The sequence below is a fragment of the Drosophila innubila genome (assembly GCF_004354385.1).
Source record: "Drosophila innubila isolate TH190305 chromosome 3L unlocalized genomic scaffold, UK_Dinn_1.0 0_D_3L, whole genome shotgun sequence".
In the NCBI taxonomy this organism is placed as follows: Eukaryota; Metazoa; Arthropoda; class Insecta; order Diptera; family Drosophilidae; genus Drosophila; species Drosophila innubila.
Window position 1 is genome coordinate 2,661,188 of NW_022995376.1, and position 22,041 is coordinate 2,683,228.

Consider the following 22,041-nt stretch of genomic DNA (forward strand, 5'->3'; position numbering starts at 1 on the left):
ATATTTAAAAAATCAACAAAATATTTGCATTTTATAAATGAGAATCCGTATCTAGATTGTATTATAAATTAATACATTTTTCACATGTCCAATTAGTAATTAGCTTTCTAATAGTGTTAATACTTAAATATTTGACCTCTTAACCTTTTGGAATCTCAATGCATATTTTATAATAAATATCAGTTGTATATTTAAACTTAACAGAGGTCTGTTACTTAACTAAACGCGTAACAGCTTGAAGATTTATAATAGTATGTGTACTAAAGATTTGGCAATTGGCCAAAATAATCTTAACTACACACAGTCGAACATAAGCGGAGCACTACGAAAATCCTTGCTAAGCGGCAATAACAAACAGACAGCGACCTTGAAGAAGCAAGTAAGAGTGAATTTACAGTGTGTGCTAGACCAACAGATACTCTGTATTTCTGATATTGATTTTACAGACAGATGGATTAATTGCGCAACGCAGTCCATGCGATTGCAAGCAGTGCAAGCAGTACACATTGTATAATATTCAAACTGCTTTCCTTACGTTTAATTTTAATAGGTTATATATTTTTATAAATTTCCATAACTCTTATATTTAATATGCTTATAATATAAAATTAGACACATAGGTAGAAAACATATTTAGCAACACACATACTAAATTTCATAGGAATTCGAATATAAAGTAAGGTCTTTTTTATTCAGAAAGATTCTCAAGAACTCTTGTTCTAACTTTATAATTTAATTAAAACCTATACTCAGCATATTTAATCAATGCAGGGAATAAAGAACTAAGTTTTTAGCAACTTTCGCCAGAACAGAGCATAAAATTTGCCTAAACAAATGCACAAATTGGCGAGCGCCGTTAAGAGGCCAATTATCGATAACAACAAATATAATTTAGATGATTTTATAAAATAATCTAAACATAGCACAAATTGTCGGCACAAAATCAATTTGTGTAGAAACACCTGAATGACTAATCAATGAAATAATTGCTATATCTCTCTCTCTCAAGCATTCACTCTCTCTCTCTATCAGTTCTCTTTGAAGAGTAGAGATTGAAGTAATTTGCCAATATAAATTTAGAAATCCGGCAAATAATTAAGTTAAATATAGCTTAAGTATGATTTGAACTCACAATATATATATTCGCATTCAATAAAAATATGTGGATAATATATAGAAAATAGATTTCGAGCGCAGCGTTGGTCAAAAATAAATCGCAATCAACCAATTTCCACGCCCCCAACCACAGTGACAACCTTCACCCCCTCCCTTCAGCCCCCTCACAAATAAACCAAAAAGTCAAATAGCAACTAAAAATAAGAAAATTGACTCAGCTTTAGCTTTTATTGTTGTTGTTATTTCTTCTGCTTCCTCCCTCCTTCACCTGCTCTTCTTCCTCTCCATGTTTAGCGACAAAATTTTTGTGCACGAAATGTAAAAAGATTTTTAGAAAATAATTTTTGAAATTTATTGCCAAATTGGGCGCAAGTCAAAAGTCGTACGTCAACAGCTGTCGCAGACTGTAAAGGGGCTCGAGAGTCCCCCTCGGGAGGAAAGGGGTCCCGCGGGATACATTTATGTGGGCAGAATTACCAGACTTCAAACCAATTACTAATTGGTCACGGGGACTTAATGATTATAGTTCTTATAGAAAAATAAATTACATAAAAAATATATTATTTTATTATCATTATTAAATTAAAATATTTTTAAATAATTATTTGATTAGATAAAATAATTCATATTTCCAATTTGATGTTTCTTTTTACTAAACATTTACTAGACATAAACAAAAAATATATATTTCAGTATTTTTATATATTTATTATTTTAGAATGTATATTTTTGTTTTCAATTTGTATTATACATAATTAAAAAAAAAAAAGGAAAAGTTTAAATAAAAATGAATACTTAACTATTATTTCAAAAAATGTTAAGTTAGATTAAAAATTAGAGTTAAACTCAATTTTTCAGATAATAATTAAAAACTATAAATTAATTCTGCTTCTAGGAACAAATGTAAAATATCTAAGAAATTCCATTCATTCAATTAATTTTTTTCAAAGTCATAAATTTAATTTTCAATCCCTGGTTTTTGGCGTCTGGGAAAACTGCACACAGGGAAATCGCACACACATTTTTCTTCCATGCTGCAATGTCAGGGACAAAAACCGAAAAAGGGAGGGGAATTTATGGGGCCGAAATTTATTGTGCACATGTTTGAAAACATAAAAAAATATGTGCAATGACATTTAGCAACCATTACAATTGTTATTATTGTTGTTGTGGTTGTTGTTGCTGTCAAGCACCTCATCCAGGGTCAGTTGAAATAAAATTTGCAAATAGTTTTTGGCTTATGAATTATGTGTGGGCCGACAAACTTTATGGCCCACTGTGCTTCATTTCTCGAATGTCTTATTTGTTGCACAGGCAACATTTTTTTTATTTTTCTTCTATTTCATTTTTTTTTCTTTTTCTTTGCAATATAAATTATTAAAGCGGCTAGCATAAAAAAAAAAGAAAATTAAACAAGCAAAAGATCAGCCAGAAAAACTAAAATCGAGCGCGTCAGAATTTTCATATTTTTTTTTTTCTTTTCTTTTTCGTTACTTTTTCTTTTCTTTTTTTCCCCATTTTTTTGTTGGCGTGGGCGAGAAATTGAAAAACATTTTTCACTATGCGAAAGTTGCTCGACTTGACGTCGTTTATAATGACGAAATGCTAAGCATTCAGTTTAGAAATGCCATAAACAAACAACAAATGGCAAAACAGCAAAAGAAACAACAACAACAACAACGAAAAAAACGGGAATGCAAATACAAAAAAAAAAACAAAATACGAATTTTAATACTAGAATCTGGCAGTTTAAGCGATTTGGCAAATTAAACATACGTTTTGCAGTTTATACGCAACTTTTTAACTAATTACAAAGTTTTAGTTTGCAGTGTATTTATTGTTTTGAATGAGAGTTTTTTTCAACAGGTGGCAACTCTGAGCGCACTATTTAAGCAGATTCTGCACGAATATCAGTCAGTCAGTCAGTCAGGACAAACAGTTTTATATAGATAGTTTTAAAGTTTATTCTACAGATTGTTCAAATATCAGTCAGTCAGGACAAACAGTTTGGCAACTCTGAGCGCAGTACTTCAACAGATTTTTCAAATATCAGTCAGTCAGTCAGGACAAACAGTTTTATATATATATATATATAGATTTAAAGTTTATTCTACAGATTCTTCGAATATCAGTCAGTCAGTGAGGACAAAGAGTTTTACGTATATACATTTAAAGTTTATTCTACAGATTTTTAATATATCAGTCAGTAAGGACAATTAGTTTTTTATATATGTATAGATTTAAAGTTTATTCTAAACTTATAAGATTTTAAATAAATATTTTCTTATCTTTATTGCATTAAATGAATATTTTAAAAGCTGACAACTCTGTTTGACTACAGCAAGCAACTTAAAAGTTGATATTTTTATAAGAAATGTATTATCAATTTATGTAAATTCGTTTTATGTCAAACTTGATACTTTAAATAAAATTTCTGTGTAATAAATTGATATATTTTCCATGTCCAAGCCTGTTAACGATCCCTGCAAACCCTGTGCGAGTCGCATAGAATCCTGTTTGCAACACAACAACTACCAGGAACAGAAATGTCTTCAAGTGCTCGAGGAAATGCGTCAGTGTTGCATAAAGTGGCATAAAGAATCATTTTGTTGCAACGGAATTGATTTGAAGAAATCCTATTTAAAACAAACAGCAGCCAGGGTTGTCAAGTAGAAGAAAAAATATGTGAAATATGCGAAAATAATTTGTATTTAAAAAAAATAATAATAGCTGTCCTTCAAATATGACAATAAATTTAAACTGAAAAACAGCTATAAATATGAAACAATTCTTCAGTTTATTCCAAAAAAAATCCGATGCATCCAATGGAAACCAGTTTTATAATAATTAAAAGAATCTTTATTTTAAAATAATGACAATTAAAGAAGCATTTGTTTTTTTCAAAATAATGACAATAAAAGCAACATTTTTTGTAGTCAGCTGTCAAAATGACAGTGCAACAACAACAACAGTTGCCCTGAGGAAAAGCGCTGATGGAAAATTTCAACTGTTTCATTTCATAATCGGTGATAATTTATGTGATTACTTAAATGAGCAGAAGAAAACCGAATAAAACTATGCCAAGAACAACTAATTGGTGCACACAAAGCCAAAAGAAAAATAAATACATGTGAGGGGACACAGTGCGTTTGAAAAGTATGCGCTTAATTAACTGCAACAGGTGCCAGCAAAGTGTGGGACATAAACTTACAACTGCCACTGTGACGGACAAGCAACAACAACAACAACGCGACAACGCGATAACACGCCACAAACTAACAACATTAACAAACACGACAACAACTCATTAATTATAGCAAATTGTATTAAACTAGCAATGATACAAAAAAAGCAAAAATTCTAATTTTTTTAAAATAGATATTTTTAATTGGTGAAAAGCATAAAAACAAACAATTAAACTGAAAAATGAAGATTGGACAAATTTAAAGCTATGCTTCGATAACTTTAAACAAACCATTAATCAATATATCGATAACAGTTACTTGCATCTATGTTTGAAAAAAAAGAACTGCTTAACTGCTAGCACTTAAGAGAAAGCAGTGCCATAAGGCATTTGAACTGCTTGACATTAGCTAGAACACGAGCGAAATTACACTTAATTTAAAGTTATTTATTTATTTATTGAATGTCAACTAATAGCAGTACACCAAAAATTATTTAAAATTAAATTAAATTAAAATAATTGGTTCAAATTTAAATGTAAAAATAAAAAACATTACTTATTTGTATTGTTTTTTTTTTCTAATGACATTTTTTTTTTAAATAATATTTGGTTCACTGCTTTTAGTTGACTTTAAATAAATTAATCGATTAATTAATTGAGCTACACTGCTTTACACAATTCATTATGTATTTTAAATTTAAAATAATGTCATGTTGATTAATTTAAATTGATTAATCAATGCAGCTGCACTGCTTTATTGTGTATTAAATTATTTTATGTTGACTTCTTTTAATTGGCGTTAAATAAATAAATTTACTAATTTGTTACGCTGCACTGCTTACTACACTGCTTGACATATTAAAATTGTTCTTTTTCTAATTATATTAAATTGTGTAAGCTGCACTGCTTTGCACTGCACTGCTTATAATATTACAAGTTTACAAAAAAAAAAACAAATTCTAATTATTTAAAAAGAAATCGACGCAACAGCTGAATGAACTGGCCAATAAGATTCGTATAAGAACTGTCAGACTGGCAACAGGTTGTCTGGAAGTTTCTATAGAAATTGTAGTCGTGAAAACTATGAAACATATTATTGTTGTTTTTAGTTATAGTGACTGCGGTTTACAGTGGTTTTTGTCACTAATAACAAGAAATAAACCAAAAATAACTTTTGTTGCTTAGAATTAAAAATACCCCCACTTCTGCCACCCGCAGTTTGCAAGTAACTAGAAATAGTTTATTGTTCCAATAGCCAAACAAATATCATAGAAATTAAATGATTGCAAGTTTTTCATATTGGATTCCTGTTAGAGCATCACACACACACACAATGAGAGCGAGTGCGTGAGCGAGTGAGAGAGAAGACAATGCGACCAGCTGTACATGCGACTTCTGATTGGAAAAGGGCGTCACAACGCAGCCGGCAAAAACAAAGACGCGAATATGACACAAAAGCAACAAGGCAAAAGCGCAAGCCAATCTAAGCAGAAGAAGAAGAGAAAGAAGCAGAGACCGCAAACCTTCTTTTTTTTGTTGCTGCACTTTCTCACACACAATTTATGGTGAGAATTTTCAAAATAGAGCAAACTACACATAAAAAACACTCACACTCACACTCGCACACACTCATGTAACGGGGCAATAATAAAAATAAACAAAAGCTACATAAAAAATAGCAAAATTACCTCAGCGCTGCTGCTGCTTCTGCCGCTGCCTCTGTCGCTGCCTCTGCTGCGATTGTTGTTGGATTCCGTTCCCGTTTTTGTCTCACTGCGACAATTTGTTATTATTATTATTGTTGTAGTTGGCACAATAGTTCGCGATACGATAACTACGATATGTATTGATAACTTTAAACACTTATTGCACTTGGTATGCCTCCAATCAATTGTTTTATTGCATTAAAGTTGCTTAATTTTAGAATTTTATGCACAGACGTCGCGGAATTCACAAAAACACTTGCATTGCACAGTGGCGCCGCCTGCAGCTGTACACGTGAACTAAATTACAGCGTAATAACAGAGAGTTGGCAGCACATAACAGTCAGAGTTGCTTAGCGCTGCGATGCCGATAGCAGTGCTGTACAACTCTGTCGTCTACACTATGGTGGCTGTTGCCACCATCTAGCTCTGGCTATTTTCAGAGTTATTACAAGAAAAATTTTAAGCTTGACATGTTTTAAATATATGATCAGCTAAAACAGTAACTGTTTTTAGTCGACGTTAAATAAATGGATTAATTTATGTATGGTTCTAGCGTCTTACATATCAATTATTTGAATTTATTGCACAACTGTTACGCCAGCGAATCTATCGATTTTGCCGACGATGTTTGTGCAGCCCTAGCAACAAATTTGTCCGTCTGTCACTGATAACAATTGCAAATTTAAAAACGTATTTAATTTAATGAAAATAAAAATTTAGAAATTAGGAAAAATTAATGTTAACATTTTAATAAAGGTTTGAAGTTCGTCAGCAGTCGGGAAGAGAAGTTAGAAAATTTATTATAAATACAAATTTTGTTATATTTAAATCTAGGGTTTGAAGTTGGCAACTCTACAGCTAACCAACCAACTGTGTGTGTATGTGTGGATTAGAGTTGTTCATCGTAGTTCAATTGAATGATTTAGTTCAGTAGCTCATTTTTTATGAACGAACTAATCTGTCATATAGTTCGTTCGTTCAGTAAATAGAAACTTATAAAAAATTATAAGATTATATAATCAACAGTGTGTTCACACCGAGATTGTATTGGGATTCGAATCAATGAACGAACTGCCTTAAACCTATATTAGAATTCCAGTCACTAGTCAGGAACTTAGTTCGTTCGTTCACTTTAGGCACTAGTTCATTAGAACTTAATCCGAACGATTCGATACAACTCTAGCTTTCAAGTTGCAACCCTATTAAGACGCCGGAGAAGGTATAAAGAAAAAAAGAAATCGCAGCCGCTTCGAACTGAAATTGAAAAAAAAAAACTAGCAGAGAAAATTTATGAAAATACTATAGACAGGTGAGCAGTGATAAAAATGTGTAATTAATGAATATTAAATAAAATACATTAATAAATTACACGATTTTTGCAACAACTTTGCAGTTGCTGAGGAAACGTGTCTGGTTTCTGAGTCTGCGTCAAACGAAACTCAACGCAACTAAACGAAGCGAAAAAGCGAATAAAACGAAAGCGAACAAAATGTCGGACATCTCGAGCACTCAGCTCAGAACGGAGATTCAAGCGGTGCTCAAGGATGCCGATCTGTCGACCATTTCGGCGAAACGTGTGCGGGAACAGGTTGAGGCGAAATTGAATTGTTCGCTGTTGAGTCGCAAGAAGGAGTTCGATAAGATTGTCATGGAGGTTATCAACGAACAGCAGGAGGAGGAGGACGACGATGAGGATGATGGCAAGGATCCCGATGCGGAGCCCCACGATGACAGCGAGCCAAGTGAGGAGGAGGTACGTCTTCTTGATAACATATCGATAAGTATTTGTATTTGTGATAATGCTCGATTATTTAAAGACTGTTATAATTCAAAAAAAAATATTCAGGGGTGCAACAGAAAGCGAAACCAACTGAAAATCTCCCAAATCTTCATACTTTTTTGGTTGGTTTTGATTTCTGTAGCACCCCTGATTTTTTTCATACTGATATTAGTTTTATTAAACGATTTCGCCATAAAACTTTACAAACTGCAAACACAACTAATTGGAAGTGAAAAAAAAATTGACTTTCCAATTGTGTTTCCTAACTTTTATTTCCTAAAAACGTTATTCCCAATATTTGGCTTTGCTTTTTTTTTTGCAAAATTTTACTCTAAGCTTATTTTTTCTTGACTTTTCCTTAAAAAATATTCGAAATCCTGATTTATTATCAATACCTTATCACAAATATTTATTATCAATATCAAAATTTTTTTTTTATATTGAAATTTCGGTATCAATATTTTTCTAAATATATTTTATTAGTTTAATTTCCTAATTAAAGATCCCTTTTTTTTCTATAATTGTATTCTAAATTCATATTTACCTGATTTTTCCTTAATTCGTATGAAGTACCAAAATTTATTATCAATATCAAAATTAATTTTTTTTCATATTGAAATACTGATATTAATATTTTTTTAAAATATCTGTCATCTGTAGGAGGAGGAGGTCGCCAGCAGCAGTGAGGAGGAGACAAAGAAGAAGAAGAAGCCGGCACCAAAGAAACGTCCACAGCCGACCAAGCACAAGGTGTCCGCCAAGAAGAAGCGCAAGACTCTCAATGCCGATGATTCCGGCACCGAAAGCGATGCCGGCTCCGATTCCGACTATGAGGTGGTAAAGAAACCAACACCCAAGAAGAAGGCCGCCAAGTCGGGCGGTGCTTCCGGCGGAACCGGACGTAAGAGTACCGGATTTACAAGGGCCTACAATCTGTCGCCGGAGCTGTCGGCTTTAATGGGCGCCGATTCGTTGCCACGCCATGAGGTGGTCAAAAAGGTGTGGGCCATCATTAAGGAGCGGGATTTATATGATCCGAAGAACAAGCAGTTTGCCATATGCGATGATGAGCTCATGAAGGTCATGAAAATCAAACGTTTCCGCACCTTTGGCATGCTGAAGCATCTCAAGCCGCATTTCCTTGATTAAGCTGGGATTCCCCTTAAATTCCCCTAACTTTCCAGCCCCCGTCTTACATCTAATCCTACCAGCCCGCCCAGAGATAAATCCCATCCAGATGCAAATGGTCAGCGTGCACTAATACATAGACAGACTCACACACTCACACAGACAGACATACATACAGACACAGACATACATACATACATCGCTTAACATTTAGTTTTAGTTTTTCTCTTCTTCTTATTGCAAATTTTCGGCTTGTTCCATTTTTGGTTTAAGAATTTTTGAAAAAATAATTTTCTTGACTTATTTTTTGGGTCGCCAATGTCCCCCACCAATGCGTTAGGATTAAAGACGAATCTACAAATAATTTCATGTAGTCTACGGCATTTTATAAAAAACAAAAATAAAAAGAAAAATTAATGATATAATTTTTTGTAACGTGTAATTTACGATTTATGGTAAAAAAAAAAAAAAAATATCAAAGAAACAAAAAGAAATTTTAAGGCATAATATCAAATAAAAATAGACGAGTGATGCATCTGATTAAAATAAAAACCAAGTGTATTTATTTAATGGAAAAGGGGGAATTATTTCCACTAAATTTTTAATCGATTTTCAACATTTTTTGGTTGATTTTATATATTTAAATTTGTTTTCGGGTGTAATTCTGAACGAATTTATATATTTTAAATTTATAAAAGCATGGGTAAAAATAAAGAAATAAAATTTACATAAACTACTTCAAGTACTTTTTTCAGACTGCGATATTTTATCAGTAAGTTGAAATAAAAAGGGGATTCCCACGGATTATATACAACAAAGGAAAACCTTATGCATAATTATAGGACTAAATTTTTGTAAAAGATTTCAAATTTGTAGATCTCGACTATTGGGGAATTTACTTGACTTAATTCAGAACTTTTATGTTTCAAATATTTTCTCCATTTTAATTTATATTATATTTTTAAATAACAAGGAAATTCCAAATTTAACGCAAGTTTTACACGATAAGGCTACCAATAATTTCTACAAATATTAATCCGGACAAGAAAAAAATTTTAATGAATTTATTAAGCTCACACTTTTCCAGCTTAAAGTCAAAGAAATTCTTTTTAATACTTTTTTTGTTAAATTAAAAATCAAACTTCACGTTTTGCTCAATAAAACTTCTTTTTTTTTATTGTTTTTTCCGATTTTTCACAAATTTTGCTCAAAGTTAAGTTTAGTTTTTTTTTTTTACAAACATTTTGTTTAAATTTCACGTTTTGTTCAATTGTGTATTTTATTATACATAGAGTTCTCTAATATATTTATGTATATGCGTGTATATATATATAATTCTTTATCGTTATCATTATCTTTATCTGATATATATGCCTGTGTGTACCTCAATAATTGAATAAATGGAATTCTTTGCACTGCATTTTCATCAATTAACTTTCAATTTCAAAGAGGATACAAGAAATAGCGGAAGAGGGGGCAAAAAGCATTGTAACAAATTATTTAATTAAATGGTAAGTACATAAACAAAATACAATTACATAAACAAATGGTACAAAATTTATATATATGTATATATATAGTAGTATTTTAGCATATAAATGTAAGTAAATTCCAATCAACGGCAATAAAACGTTTCAAATTTATAAATTCAAATTCAAATGCTGTGAAATATTTGCACGGTTGCCACATTTGGTATATTTGTATGAGAAAAAGTACACAATTTTAAAATTTTCATTTTTTATATAAAGAAAATGAAAGTCGTTAATTTTATAGAAACTTTTTTAAAATTGTTCTTTTATAGAAAAACTATTGCAATTTTTCTAATAAAATGTAACTTATTATTTTTCAAATGGTAAGTTTTTAATATTTTCTTCAAATAATTGATACACTTTAATACAAAATTATACTATTTTAAAAATTGTACACTTTTTCAAAATATTACAACTTTTTTTAAAAAATACTTTTTAATTTGAGTTCTTCAAGGAATTCATATTGAAAATGCAACTTTTCTTGAAAGTGGTATATTTAAAAAAGGCTTCCTCATATAGTAAAATATTGTAAGCTTTTTTCTAAATGGTACTTTTTTTATAAAGTAAAATTGACATGTTATATTTTTAAAATAAGTAATAGTGGCAACCGTGATTACCTTAAGTACACCAATGAGAGAGGCAAGAGAGTGAGGGAGGGGAAAGGGAGAGAGCTGTGGGGATCAAGTTTGGTAGGTCACCGAAACCGTTAATTCTAGTGTTGCAAAATGACAGAAAACAATGTAATGAAAATCAAATACTTTTGCGGCTTGTTAATTGTTTACAATTTAAATGCTAGCAACTAAAAAGCGTCCGTTTAGTGTTGAATTGTTGTTTGTTTTTTTGTTTGGTGTCAAATTTATATCATTAAATATAGTAACTTTTGTTAGTGTTGTTTGTGTTTTGCTTGTTGTTGTCAACAATGTTTTTTGTTTGGTTTTTTGAGAACTTGAATTCTCGCATAAATAGTTTTATAATCTTGCAAAGAAAATACTTTCGTTGGCGTTGTGTTGCTAATTGTTGTTGTTTGTTTGTGTTGTTTGTTGTGTTGTATGTTGTGTTGTGTTGTTATTGTCCCTTTTTTTTTTTAGTAGCGATAGTAATTGGGCTTGAAAGGACCGGCCTTATTGAGGCCCATATACTTGGCCTGCTCATCGCTGAGCTCCGTCAGATGTGCATCAAATGTGGGCAAATGCAGACTGGCCACATACTCATCCATCTTCTTGGGCAGCAGATAGACATCGGACTTGTAGCGCCCTGGAGGCGCATTAAATAGCTCTATCAATGCCAGCGCCTGCGTGGCAGATGTTATGGATACCGCAAACGAGGGTATACTCGAGCAGCTCAAATTGACCAATCGACCCTCGGCGAGCAATATTATGTATTTGCCCTCGGGCCAAATGATGTGATCCACCTGGGAGCGCACCTTCTCCCAGGTTAAATCCGGTGTGCGCAGTCCATTCACATCGATCTCTGTGTTCGAGTGTCCCATGTTGCAAATGATGCAACCGCTCTTCATCTTATCCATGTGCTCACGCACCACAACATTCTTGTTGCCCGTCGCCGTCACCACAATGTCCACATTGCGGATCACCTCGTTTAACTTGACCACTCGGAATCCATCCATGCTCGCTTGGAGCGCACAAATCGGATCGATTTCAGTGATGTACACAATGCAGCCCTGCAAACATTAAAGATACATTAATATTTATATTCAGAACTTTAATGCATTAAATATTTTTAAAGTTTTATTAGAAAATAATAGAAAAAATTTGTTAAAATTGATAATTTTAATAAGCAGAATCAATCAAGAGATCAAAATATGATCGAAATGATATTGCGCATGGAAATCGGTTGAGTTTTGACAAAGTTATACAGGTTTGAAGTCTGGTAAAACTTTGGACTGGCAACTATACAAGTCAAATTTTTTGTCAGTTTTAACATGATTTTGTACAGAAAAATAAAGGTTCTCAGAACCAATTTTAAAGTGTTGTATTATACTAAATACGATATAAGAAGTTGATTAAAAGTAAAATCTTAAGATTTAAATTTTTCATTTTTCAAAATTTCAAAGGGGGGACCCTTACCATCAAAATCGAAAAAAATTTGAAAATAAAAAGTTTCTTAAAGTTAATTATATTTGTATGCACAATCAAAGTAGAGGCCAAATTAGGATCAAAATGATATTCCGCTTGAAAGTCGGTTTAACTTTGGCAAAGTTATGACAATTTGAAGTTGGTTCGACTTTGGATTTAGCAACTTTACAAGTCAAAATTTTTCTACAATTTATCATGATTTTTTACAGAAAAATGAAATACCTCAGAGTCAAGTTTAAAGTGTTGTTTTATAGTAATTATGATATAAGGAGTTGATTAAAAGTGAAAACTTGAGATTTAAAATTTTCATATTTCAAAATATCAAAGGGGGGAACCTTAGCATCAAACCATGGCTATGATCGAAAACTAAAAAATTTTCTAAATCAACAAAATTTAAATGTGGAATGAATTAAGAAGCCAAAACATGATTAAAATGACATTCCGCTTGAAAATCGATTAAGTTTTGCCAAAGTTATGGCTGTTTGAGGTTGGCCAAACCTCTGATCTGACAGTCAAAATATTTCTTATTTTTTATATGATTTTTTACAGAAAAATGAAAGGTCTCAGAATAAAGTTTAAGATGTTGTTTTATAGTAATTATGATACAAGGAGTTGATAAAAAGTGAAAACTTGAGATTTAAAATTTTCAAATTTAAAAATATCAAAGGGGGGACCCTTAGCATTGAAATCAAAGCTACGATGTAGAGGGAACTTTGTTTTATTTCCTGATTTTTACTTGATGAATAGTTCCTCTCACCTGTCCCTTTAGAGCCTGTGCACATCCCTTGCCCACATCTCCGTAGCCACAGACGACAACTTGTTTGCCACCGAACATGACATCCGTGGATCGCTTGAGACTGTCCAGAATGGACTCCTTGCAGCTGTAGAGATTATCGAATTTGGTCTTGGTCACCGAATCGTTGACATTCATGGCCGGCACTGTCAGTTTGCCGGCCTTGGAGAGCTGATAGAGACGATGGACACCGGTGACACTCTCCTCGACAATTCCCTTGACCAGCTTGAACATGGTGGGATACTTTTTGAGCATCAAATGTGTGGCATCTCCGCCATCATCCAGGATCATGTTGGGCTGCCAATTCTCCGCATTCACACAACGATCAATGCACCACCAGAAATCCTCCTCCGTCTCACCGCGCCAGGCAAAGATTGGAATGCCCGATTCCGCCAAAGCAGCGGCCACTTCGTTCTGCGGAGAAAGTGAAAGAGAATTGAGAAAAGTTTGATTAGAGCCGCTTGTCAAAAATACATTTATCGAATATACTTTATTTTCATAATTTTTTTTTGTATTTTTATAAATTTTGAAAATTATTCAGCCAGTTATTTTGATCTTGATACTTAAGTTACCAATAAAAGTTTTTATTTTTGATGTGTTTTTCTTTTCTTATTGAGAACATTATTTCGACCTGAATAATTTCACTACCATCAATAAAAATGTGCAAATGTGTGTCTTTAATATAACTGATCTGTTTTTGAATTGTACAACAATTCTCAATAAATGTAACTTTTTATTACAACTTTAAAAAAAACCAAGAAAAATTATGGAATCTTTGACGAAACTATGCATAAATATAATCGAGAATTAAAAAAAATGAAAAATTATTTATGCTTTATAATTTTACTCTGAATTGAATAAACTATCTAATTTAATAAGATATTTACTTTTTATTATTTTATTTAAGCTACAATTTTATTGAATTAGGTCGTTTTTTTTTAATATCAGTTAAATTTTATCAAAGAGATATTTTTAAATATGATATTAATTTTTATGCAATTTATTGTTATCAGAGATTGCTATCAGCTCGATTGTGAACTAGATATTGAAAAAAATGGGACTAAATAAATGTTGTAGTATTTAATTGATGTTTGCTATTCGTCATAGTTATATTTATGAATTTTAAATCAATTTAAATAAATAGAAGCTAAAAGAAATTATCTAGATGAATGGGTTTTTAATTTATATTTTACAAAAAAATAACTTTATTTTAATGACGACAAATTATTTTGTTATTTTTTTGGTCAAAAATTTAAAGTGTAAATTATTTAACAGGAGAATTTTAAAAATCGGCGCGTTCAAGCAGACGGACGGACAAACGGATAGACAGACAGACGGACATGGCTCAACCGACTTGACTGTTGATCCTGATCAAGAATATAAATACTTTGGGGGGTCTGCCACGCCCCCTTCTGCCTGTTACATACATTCTGCCAAACACATTATACAATTTTTTTGTTGCTGATTTTCTATGGGCTCAGTGTATAAAAAGTAGGGTAAGAAGGTGTGTGTAGGTGTTGACTGCACCTAAGCACAGCACTTGGCTGATAAGCTGACAGCTCTTTGGTGTGATTCAGTTGTGTCAATATAACAAGTCGATAAGAGGATCGATTCGTGCTTTTGTAGCTGGTGCGTTTAATTAGACGACACATAAAAGAAATGAACTGGAAAAAAACAGGGTATAATAATGTGTTGGGTCCATGCTAATTGCATACGATATGGTTATTAAAACAAAAATAAAGGCAGCTCAAAGTCAGAGCTGCTCCTAAGCGACAAAAACCAGTTTCATGGAGGGAAGGGGAGGGTATAGGGGAGTATTGGGTTGGCAGACCCAATTTTAGGCGCACACACATCAATTATCAGCGTCGCCTCTTTGATTGCCTTAGCAACCACTTGAGCCACCCGCGACCCCTTTAACTCTTTCAGCCTGCGTCATTTGATTGATGATTTGTTTGTCTATATATATATATATATGTATATATAGATATATGTGTGTGTGTTGTGCGTGACCGACAATTGGCTCAAGTGTCTGGCGTTGTCACAAAATAATATTTTCCCCCCTCTAGACTGATACAGATCAAAGCTTCTTTACTTCTTCTTCTCTTCTCCCAAGTTATGCTCTTCAATTGTTTTTATCTTCATTTTCTTCTCACACTTCTTCATTTTTATATTTTATTGTCTACTCTGAACTGTCGACACAACAACTTCAATTAAATTTAGAATGTTAAAAAAAATTAAATTGAAACTCAAGATTTTGGCATTAAAAATTAATATTTAAACTGGTCGTATTTAAATTGTAAAGAAACAGTCATAAATATTACAATCAATCGTTAGTATGGAGTTTCTATCAATCATTATCTTTTCACAATTTCTAATCTTTCATATACTTTTAAGCGATCTACACTTTTTCTGATAATCATCTTTTACTCACAAGTTTTTATAGTAAGGGTCTACACTTATTTTTCTGCGATTTATACCTATAGAGATCTTAAATAAATAGATATAACAAATCTTCTTTGTCCTCTTCGTACAAGTTTTCTTCCCTTGCGATCTTTCATCATCGATCATTTTCTTCTCGGTATTTTTCTCTTTTATACTTGTAGATCTCGTCTTTAAACTTTTATTGAGATTTTTCTGCTCTCCCTACAAGTTCTTCTGCTTTTCTTTTCTTCTCACAATTTCTCTGCCTCTTTAGAAATGTTCTTAGCTCTCTTCTCCTTTTTCAATTATTCCGTACTAGTTCATGCTCTCTTTCCACAGTTTACTCTTATACTCCAGAGATTCTTCCCACTTTCTGGAGCTTCTTCTTATTCTTTATGCCTCTCCCCTACTCAATTGGGTGAAAAGAGATCATATACGGAGATACATAGAGATCCTCCCCTTATTATATCGATCTTCTTCATGGTATGCTCTTTGATACCCTAGAGATTCTATCCACACTCTGGAACTCCTTCTTCGTCCGTCTTCCGTACTCAAGTGGGTGAAGTAAATGTTCCTAATTCTTATACTTTCAGAAATATCCTATATAGGGATGTTTAGTGATCCTCTCCATTCTATTACACTGTTCTACTTCAAGCTCTTTTCCCACAATTCATTCTTATTCTTCCCACTTTCTGGCACTACTTCTTCTTCTTCTTAGTTCCTCTCCTCTACTCACTTGGGTGGAGTTAATGCTCCTATTCTTCTTATATATATAGAGATCCCCTCCAATATATCATACAGATCTACTTCATGCTCCTTTCACAATTCACTCGTATACTCCAGAGATTCTTCCCACTCTCTGGAGCTCCTTCTTCTTTTTCTTCTTCTGTATCCCTCTCCCCTCTCATCCCGTACTCACTTGGGTGGAGTAAATGTTGCAAGCAGCCCAACGGACGCTCGCTCCGAGTTCCGCCAGAGTTTCAATGAGAACCGCTGTCTGGGCGTTGATGTGAGTGCATCCCACGATCTTGGCATCCTTCAGCGGTTTATCCTCGGCTGCCCGCTTACGCAATGCCATAATACCGGGCATCTCCTGCTCGGCAATCTCAATCTCCCGCCGTCCAAAGGCATGTTGAGCGGTTATATTGCGCACACAGAAATCGGAGCTGCCCTTGGAATTCTTCTGCACCTTCTCGCGGGGTGGAACATCGTCCCCATCCTCGCTGCTGCCCGTGTACGAAGCGGAGCTGAAGGAATCCGTGGAGGAAGCACTCAAGGAGCGACTCCGATAGCGACTCGTCTTCTTCAGTGCCGAGGATTGCTTGGTAGCGGGAGGGGGAACCACAACACTCGGATCCTGCGGTTGTGTTGCCACCGCCTGTTGCTGTTTATCACCGCCACCAAAACCCGGATCAACCACAACAGTGTCGGCCAAATTATTCATACCGCCTGCTTGTTGTTATGTAAATATAATTGCAGGATATTCCGAAAACAGTAGAAATAATTACGTATTCACGTAATTAACACGTGATGTGCGATCAGTTATTGAGCTTGGCAGCTTCGTTAGCTTTTGCTTCGGTTTGCGACAGCGACAATTTACAAAAATTAATTGTGTGTGTTTTTTTTTATTGTGTGTTTTGCGCCTCCTTCTTTGTTTCGCCCTCTCTCGCTCTCGTTACCGCTTACACTGTGCACTGTTGTGCTGCGTCTTCTTCTTCGTCCGGCTCGTATGCAATTAAACGAAAAAATCAAACACAAGCGGCTGAATTTATTGGGGGAATTTAACGCGTTTCGTTTAATTATTAAGTTGCTTTTAGCTGTAGAAGAGAAACGAACTGAATGCGTGAGTGCCGCAAAACAAAAGGTATTTATGGTAGAGTGGAAAGAAAAACAACAAATTGCCGTAAGCTTATCTGCCGACCGCCACAAGCTATCGCACACTCAACTCAACGATATGTCGTGCATATCGATAATAAAGTACTAAGAAAATTTAATATTTTAAGAAATGTATGGCGTTAATTTATTAAAATAATGTTTAATGTTAGAACTGTCAATTTTAAGAAAGGTTTAAATTGAAGAAAAACACTAAAGTCAGTGCTATGATTTTGGTGGACCTAAGCATCGCCTTTTTATATTCTTGCATCTTGACATCTTTTTTAAACAACTTTTTACAATAATTTAATTTATTTAGTTTTTTAAAATCTGGTTTGCCTTAACGGTCAAAATTCTGGCAACTTGCTATAAAATAGTTATCGCCTATCGATTAGCCGCCACAATTTATTGTCCACTCAGCGCAACGATATGTCGAGCCCATATATCGAAATGACAGTGTGTAACGTTTACAAAGTTCAAAACAATTTTAATATCTTAAGGAATGTATGCCGTTTGATATTAACTAGTTTATATTAATGCTCTAATATAGTATTCGATTGTTTTGGTTGTAGTTAATAGGTAACAAGTGGCTACATGTGCTGCTGCAAGTAACCGCACAGCTCGCTGTCATCCAGATCAGTCACAAGATGCGCCTCAGTCAAAAGCCCTGCTTTATACGATTCTCTCTTCTCCACAACTCGCGAGAGATTCGGCAATGAGAGAGGTCCCTGTTTGGCATATTTTCGTATAAACTGTGCCACCTGCTTCTCGTCCACCACCGACATGCTCAGACTGTTGCTCCAGGCTAGCAAGGCCAAAGGTCTCTCTGGAGAGAGCGACTGAGAGGGTGTTATAAGATGGCGATAGAGACAACCTTGTACAATGTGCTGCAGTTGCTGCACTTGTCCCTGGTAGGCACAGGGATGGAACAACATGATAATGGCGCCCTCCGCCAGATTCCTCAAATAGCGCTGAGGCGGCAAATACTTATAGCTGCCATAGACAGCGGGCAGAGGACGAAACGCACCACTGTAAAAATTATAAGAAATTATTGCATTATTAAAATTAAATGACGAACTTTTTTGTAGCAATTGCAAAAGTTAAGAAATATAACACGAAGAATAAAATTTAAAGCAACATAAATAAGGATGCAAAGAAGAGAACTTAAAAAAACTAATTTTTAATAATTTTGCAAAAATAAGCTTTAATCTTTCGACCTTTGGTTTCATACTCTTTTGAAAAGTTAAATAAATTTAGCTAATTTTCTAGTTTTAACACTTATGATTTTCAAATTCGAGTGATTTAAAAAACAATATTTTTGATTTAGGCTTTTCATTATTTTTCCCAATTATAAATTCCTAATAATGGTTATAATTTTGGGTTCCTAGTTAGTATTTCAAAATTTTTAGCTTTGTACTTTTGCTTTCCTAATTTCAGTGTACTAAAATTTGGTATTCTTAGTATTATATTTCGAAATTTTAATAGAAATTCAATATAATTAATTTTTATTTACTTGCAGCTCCATTTACTCACTTGGTTGGCGGTTCGTGACTGTAACCGATTGACTCATTCAAACACTTGGCAGGTGGTACGTAGGCACTCGGTAAAAAGTGGGTCGTCAGTAGAGCTTCAGTATTCAAATTGGGATTGAAGAGGCTGCGATTGCTTTGAATGCACAGATAATTGTAGTTCTGGCGTATATCTTGCGGGTCGTAGTCAACAGACAGATTGTGCTATATAATAGAATTATTATGAGTTATCTGAACAGGAAAGAAAGCTGCGGCAAGCCGAAGATTTTATACCCTTGCAGAGCACTGTAAATTAAGATTTTTAAACACAAATTCAAATTCAAACGATCGTTCCTAAGACAGCTGTACGATATAGAAGTCCCATTTTAGGATAACTTGTTCTGGTTGTTTAGGTTAGTACCAAATACACTATCTGTGAGTTTGGTTGAGATATTTTTAAAAACAATGGTTTTGTTTTCTTGGGTTTAATGTGTTAAAGTTGTCCGATTTTAGGGAAATTTGAGCAGGATGTAAAGAATAGTACTAAATACACTATCTATGAATTTAGTTGCGATATGTGAAGAAACAACAGAGATTTTTAAACTCAAATTTTAAAATATTAAGATTTTTCCTACTAATTAATACATTTTATAATTTTCGATCTGTCGTACAGACGGACTTGGCCATAAAGACTCAGCTTTTTACAGGGATAATTTAATCCTCCAATCTTTTTTTAATGCGTTACATATTTCATGACCAAATTATAATACTCTCTGCAAGAGTATAAAAAGGGGTAAATCCCAAGGGAAAAACATACCACGCCATCATCGCAAATGGGAATTGGAGACTGCTTTACTGTTTGCTTTGTAGATTTTCCATCCTGCTGATAAGTGTGTGATTTCCCGGGCGCAAATGGAAACCATTTTCCTTGCCAACTGTTCCTAAGTTTGGACATTGGATCCTCTTCCTTTTTGGGAATATGCGGATCACCAGGAGCATAGGGAAACCACTTTCCCTGCCAACTATTATCAGTTTGGACAGTTCCATTGGACTGCACACGTTGCAGGTTCTTCTCTTCTGGTTTATAGGGGTACGATTTGCCCTGAAAAGGGCTGAGTTCTTCGGGGGGTTTTATTAGATTTGCCTCGGCTTTTTTAATGGTTTTTCCATGGCAAACGTTAAGCGTGGCACAGACTAAACACAAAACAATTAAGCAATGCAAATAGTATTGCATTTTAATCTAATTAAAAACAAAACAAAAACCGAGCAACAGGTGCTAAAGAACAAAGCCGACTGCGCAGTAAACGCTGAGCATAAGAAAACAGCTGTTTCTGGCACACGGTGAAATAATAACAAGGTGACGTTGTCAATTTACCTCAGTTGGTATCTTTTTTTGGTATACCATAACTGGTACATTTTTGATTCGTTGGTACATTTTTTTTGAGGTTTTTAATTTATTCAATTGTTATTGTGTCACGTAAATAGACAAATATATAGACCTTGTGATGCTCTACCGTTCACTTCCCATTCCCTTTCCTGCTGATGTCGTATTCTTTCTTGTTCTTCAATTACCCGTTGCCGACGCAGCTGCCGGCGTCGCTGCTCCTTACAGTGGAACAATTGTTAATATTGTATTTAGTTTACTCTCTCATTACTTACTTCGGGAGGTATTAGAGCTGTCTCCTCTTCACAGTGGTCGCAGCAGGATTGACACGTTCCCATTTTGTTGCCCTCCAATACTCTACAAAGTTAATGATAGTGTAATATCTATAATATTTATCATTCAGTTCATGCCTGTAAAAAATCCCCTAAGCGCACATTCAATCCAAACCAGTGCTGCTAACTCTTTTCTGGCTGGAAAGCATCCGAAAAAATAGCTAAAATTGCGATGCAAAATAGATAAAATACTAGCCAACTTTTTAGCACCATATTTGGTATTTTCTTTTAATAAATAGGCGACCTTGTTTTAATTTCACCATGCGCTGCCACTAAAATTCGTTGCACAGCACTGATCGATTGTTTGTTTTAAAATTTTTAATTTTATTTGGTGGAATTTTGGTATTATACTTGGGACCAGCCGTAATCACAAATGTAGTTTTGGTTAGTACTTATATACACAAGAAATTTGAAAACAATGTAATAGAAAAATGCTGGAAACACAGTCAACAAAAGGGCGACAAAGGCACATCGAGGCAGCTGCATTTAAGTTTGTTATGTTCCGAGCCAGATCTTAACTTGCTTGCCACTGTAAGTAATTAAATTAGAAATTAATTTATTAATTATATTTATATTATTATTTAAACAATCATTACTCACCCGCAAAGTAGGGTTGCCACCTTGACGCGCTGCCTCCTCCTCTCGGCGCTCCATCTCCTCTGCTCTTTGTTGCTGACGACGCACTTTATCTAGATTTTTAACTCCTCGTGATTCATTTTCCTGCTGCCGACGCTCTGCCGCCTCTAGCTGCTGTCGACGTCGCTCCTCCTTGAAGTGGAGCATTTGGTATCATTATCGTGTCTTTAGTTTACACTTTACTTACTGCGGGTGGCATTAGATTTGTCTCCTCGGCACTGTTGCCACAGCAGGATAGACACATTCCCATTTTGTTGCTGTTCTTTTGCTGCCACACGAAACTCTACGAAGATAATGCTAATTAATGTACGGCTTCTTTTTGCGCAGTTTTGCTTTAATTACTTTGCATTACTTTTTACTTTGCCTTGTTGCCCCTTTTGTTTTGTTGTGACATTTCGCACAGCTGATTCGTCGCCAGAGTGCCATCACTAGCAATCAGCTGTTTAGTTCGTTGTTAGAGATGCATTTTATGGTGACTTATCGACTTTTCAAAAGCTACGATATATTGTATTATTTAATTAAATTGGCAATCATAGAAAGTGTTATTAATAACGTAATT

General features: G+C 34.0%; 4 protein-coding genes across 4 annotated transcripts; 1 reads left to right on the plus strand and 3 right to left on the minus strand.

The window, feature by feature from the left end:
- The first annotated feature begins 7,175 nt into the window (after positions 1-7,175).
- On the plus strand, positions 7,176-9,336 carry LOC117787329 (upstream activation factor subunit spp27). The gene is made up of 3 exons (XM_034625823.1): positions 7,176-7,315; positions 7,400-7,759; positions 8,447-9,336. Exons 2-3 carry the CDS (start codon positions 7,496-7,498, stop codon positions 8,933-8,935), a joined length of 753 nt encoding a protein of 250 aa, XP_034481714.1. The 5' UTR covers positions 7,176-7,315; positions 7,400-7,495; the 3' UTR covers positions 8,936-9,336.
- A 2,041-nt stretch (positions 9,337-11,377) lies between these two features.
- LOC117787328 (adenosylhomocysteinase-like 1) lies at positions 11,378-17,686 on the minus strand. The gene is made up of 3 exons (XM_034625822.1): positions 16,670-17,686; positions 13,294-13,743; positions 11,378-12,121 (listed from the first exon to the last, which is right to left on the minus strand). Exons 1-3 carry the CDS (start codon positions 17,192-17,194, stop codon positions 11,528-11,530), a joined length of 1,569 nt encoding a protein of 522 aa, XP_034481713.1. The 5' UTR covers positions 17,195-17,686; the 3' UTR covers positions 11,378-11,527.
- A 261-nt stretch (positions 17,687-17,947) lies between these two features.
- LOC117788446 lies at positions 17,948-20,441 on the minus strand. Its single transcript, XM_034627223.1, has 3 exons — positions 19,948-20,441; positions 19,156-19,355; positions 17,948-18,651 (listed from the first exon to the last, which is right to left on the minus strand). The coding sequence occupies exons 1-3, from the start codon at positions 20,362-20,364 to the stop codon at positions 18,213-18,215; spliced, it is 1,056 nt and encodes a 351-aa protein (XP_034483114.1). The 5' UTR covers positions 20,365-20,441; the 3' UTR covers positions 17,948-18,212.
- Positions 20,442-21,146: 705 nt separating this feature from the next.
- On the minus strand, positions 21,147-21,851 carry LOC117787195 (small VCP/p97-interacting protein-like). The gene is made up of 4 exons (XM_034625647.1): positions 21,835-21,851; positions 21,670-21,765; positions 21,447-21,614; positions 21,147-21,375 (listed from the first exon to the last, which is right to left on the minus strand). The coding sequence occupies exons 2-4, from the start codon at positions 21,730-21,732 to the stop codon at positions 21,361-21,363; spliced, it is 246 nt and encodes an 81-aa protein (XP_034481538.1). The 5' UTR covers positions 21,733-21,765; positions 21,835-21,851; the 3' UTR covers positions 21,147-21,360.
- Positions 21,852-22,041: the final 190 nt, after the last annotated feature.

Bases quoted from the DNA above. Each gene is read 5' to 3' on its own strand.
- LOC117787195 (XM_034625647.1), bottom strand. From the start codon at position 21,732: ATGGGAATGTGTCTATCCTGCTGTGGCAACAGTGCCGAGGAGACAAAT. The intron at 21,615-21,669 runs GTAAGTAAAGTG...CTCCACTTCAAG, and splicing joins CAAATCTAATGCCACCCGCA to GAGGAGCGACGTCGACAGCA.
- LOC117787328 (XM_034625822.1), bottom strand. From the start codon at position 17,194: ATGAATAATTTGGCCGACACTGTTGTGGTTGATCCGGGTTTTGGTGGC. The intron at 13,744-16,669 runs GTGAGTACGGGA...CTTTCTCCGCAG, and splicing joins GCAACATTTACTCCACCCAA to AACGAAGTGGCCGCTGCTTT. The intron at 12,122-13,293 runs GTGAGAGGAACT...TAATGTTTGCAG, and splicing joins CACAGGCTCTAAAGGGACAG to GGCTGCATTGTGTACATCAC.
- LOC117788446 (XM_034627223.1), bottom strand. From the start codon at position 20,364: ATGCAATACTATTTGCATTGCTTAATTGTTTTGTGTTTAGTCTGTGCC. The intron at 19,356-19,947 runs GTATGTTTTTCC...TCTATTATATAG, and splicing joins CCATTTGCGATGATGGCGTG to CACAATCTGTCTGTTGACTA. The intron at 18,652-19,155 runs GTGAGTAAATGG...TAATTTTTACAG, and splicing joins AGTCACGAACCGCCAACCAA to TGGTGCGTTTCGTCCTCTGC.
- LOC117787329 (XM_034625823.1), top strand. From the start codon at position 7,496: ATGTCGGACATCTCGAGCACTCAGCTCAGAACGGAGATTCAAGCGGTG. The intron at 7,760-8,446 runs GTACGTCTTCTT...TGTCATCTGTAG, and splicing joins GCGAGCCAAGTGAGGAGGAG to GAGGAGGAGGTCGCCAGCAG.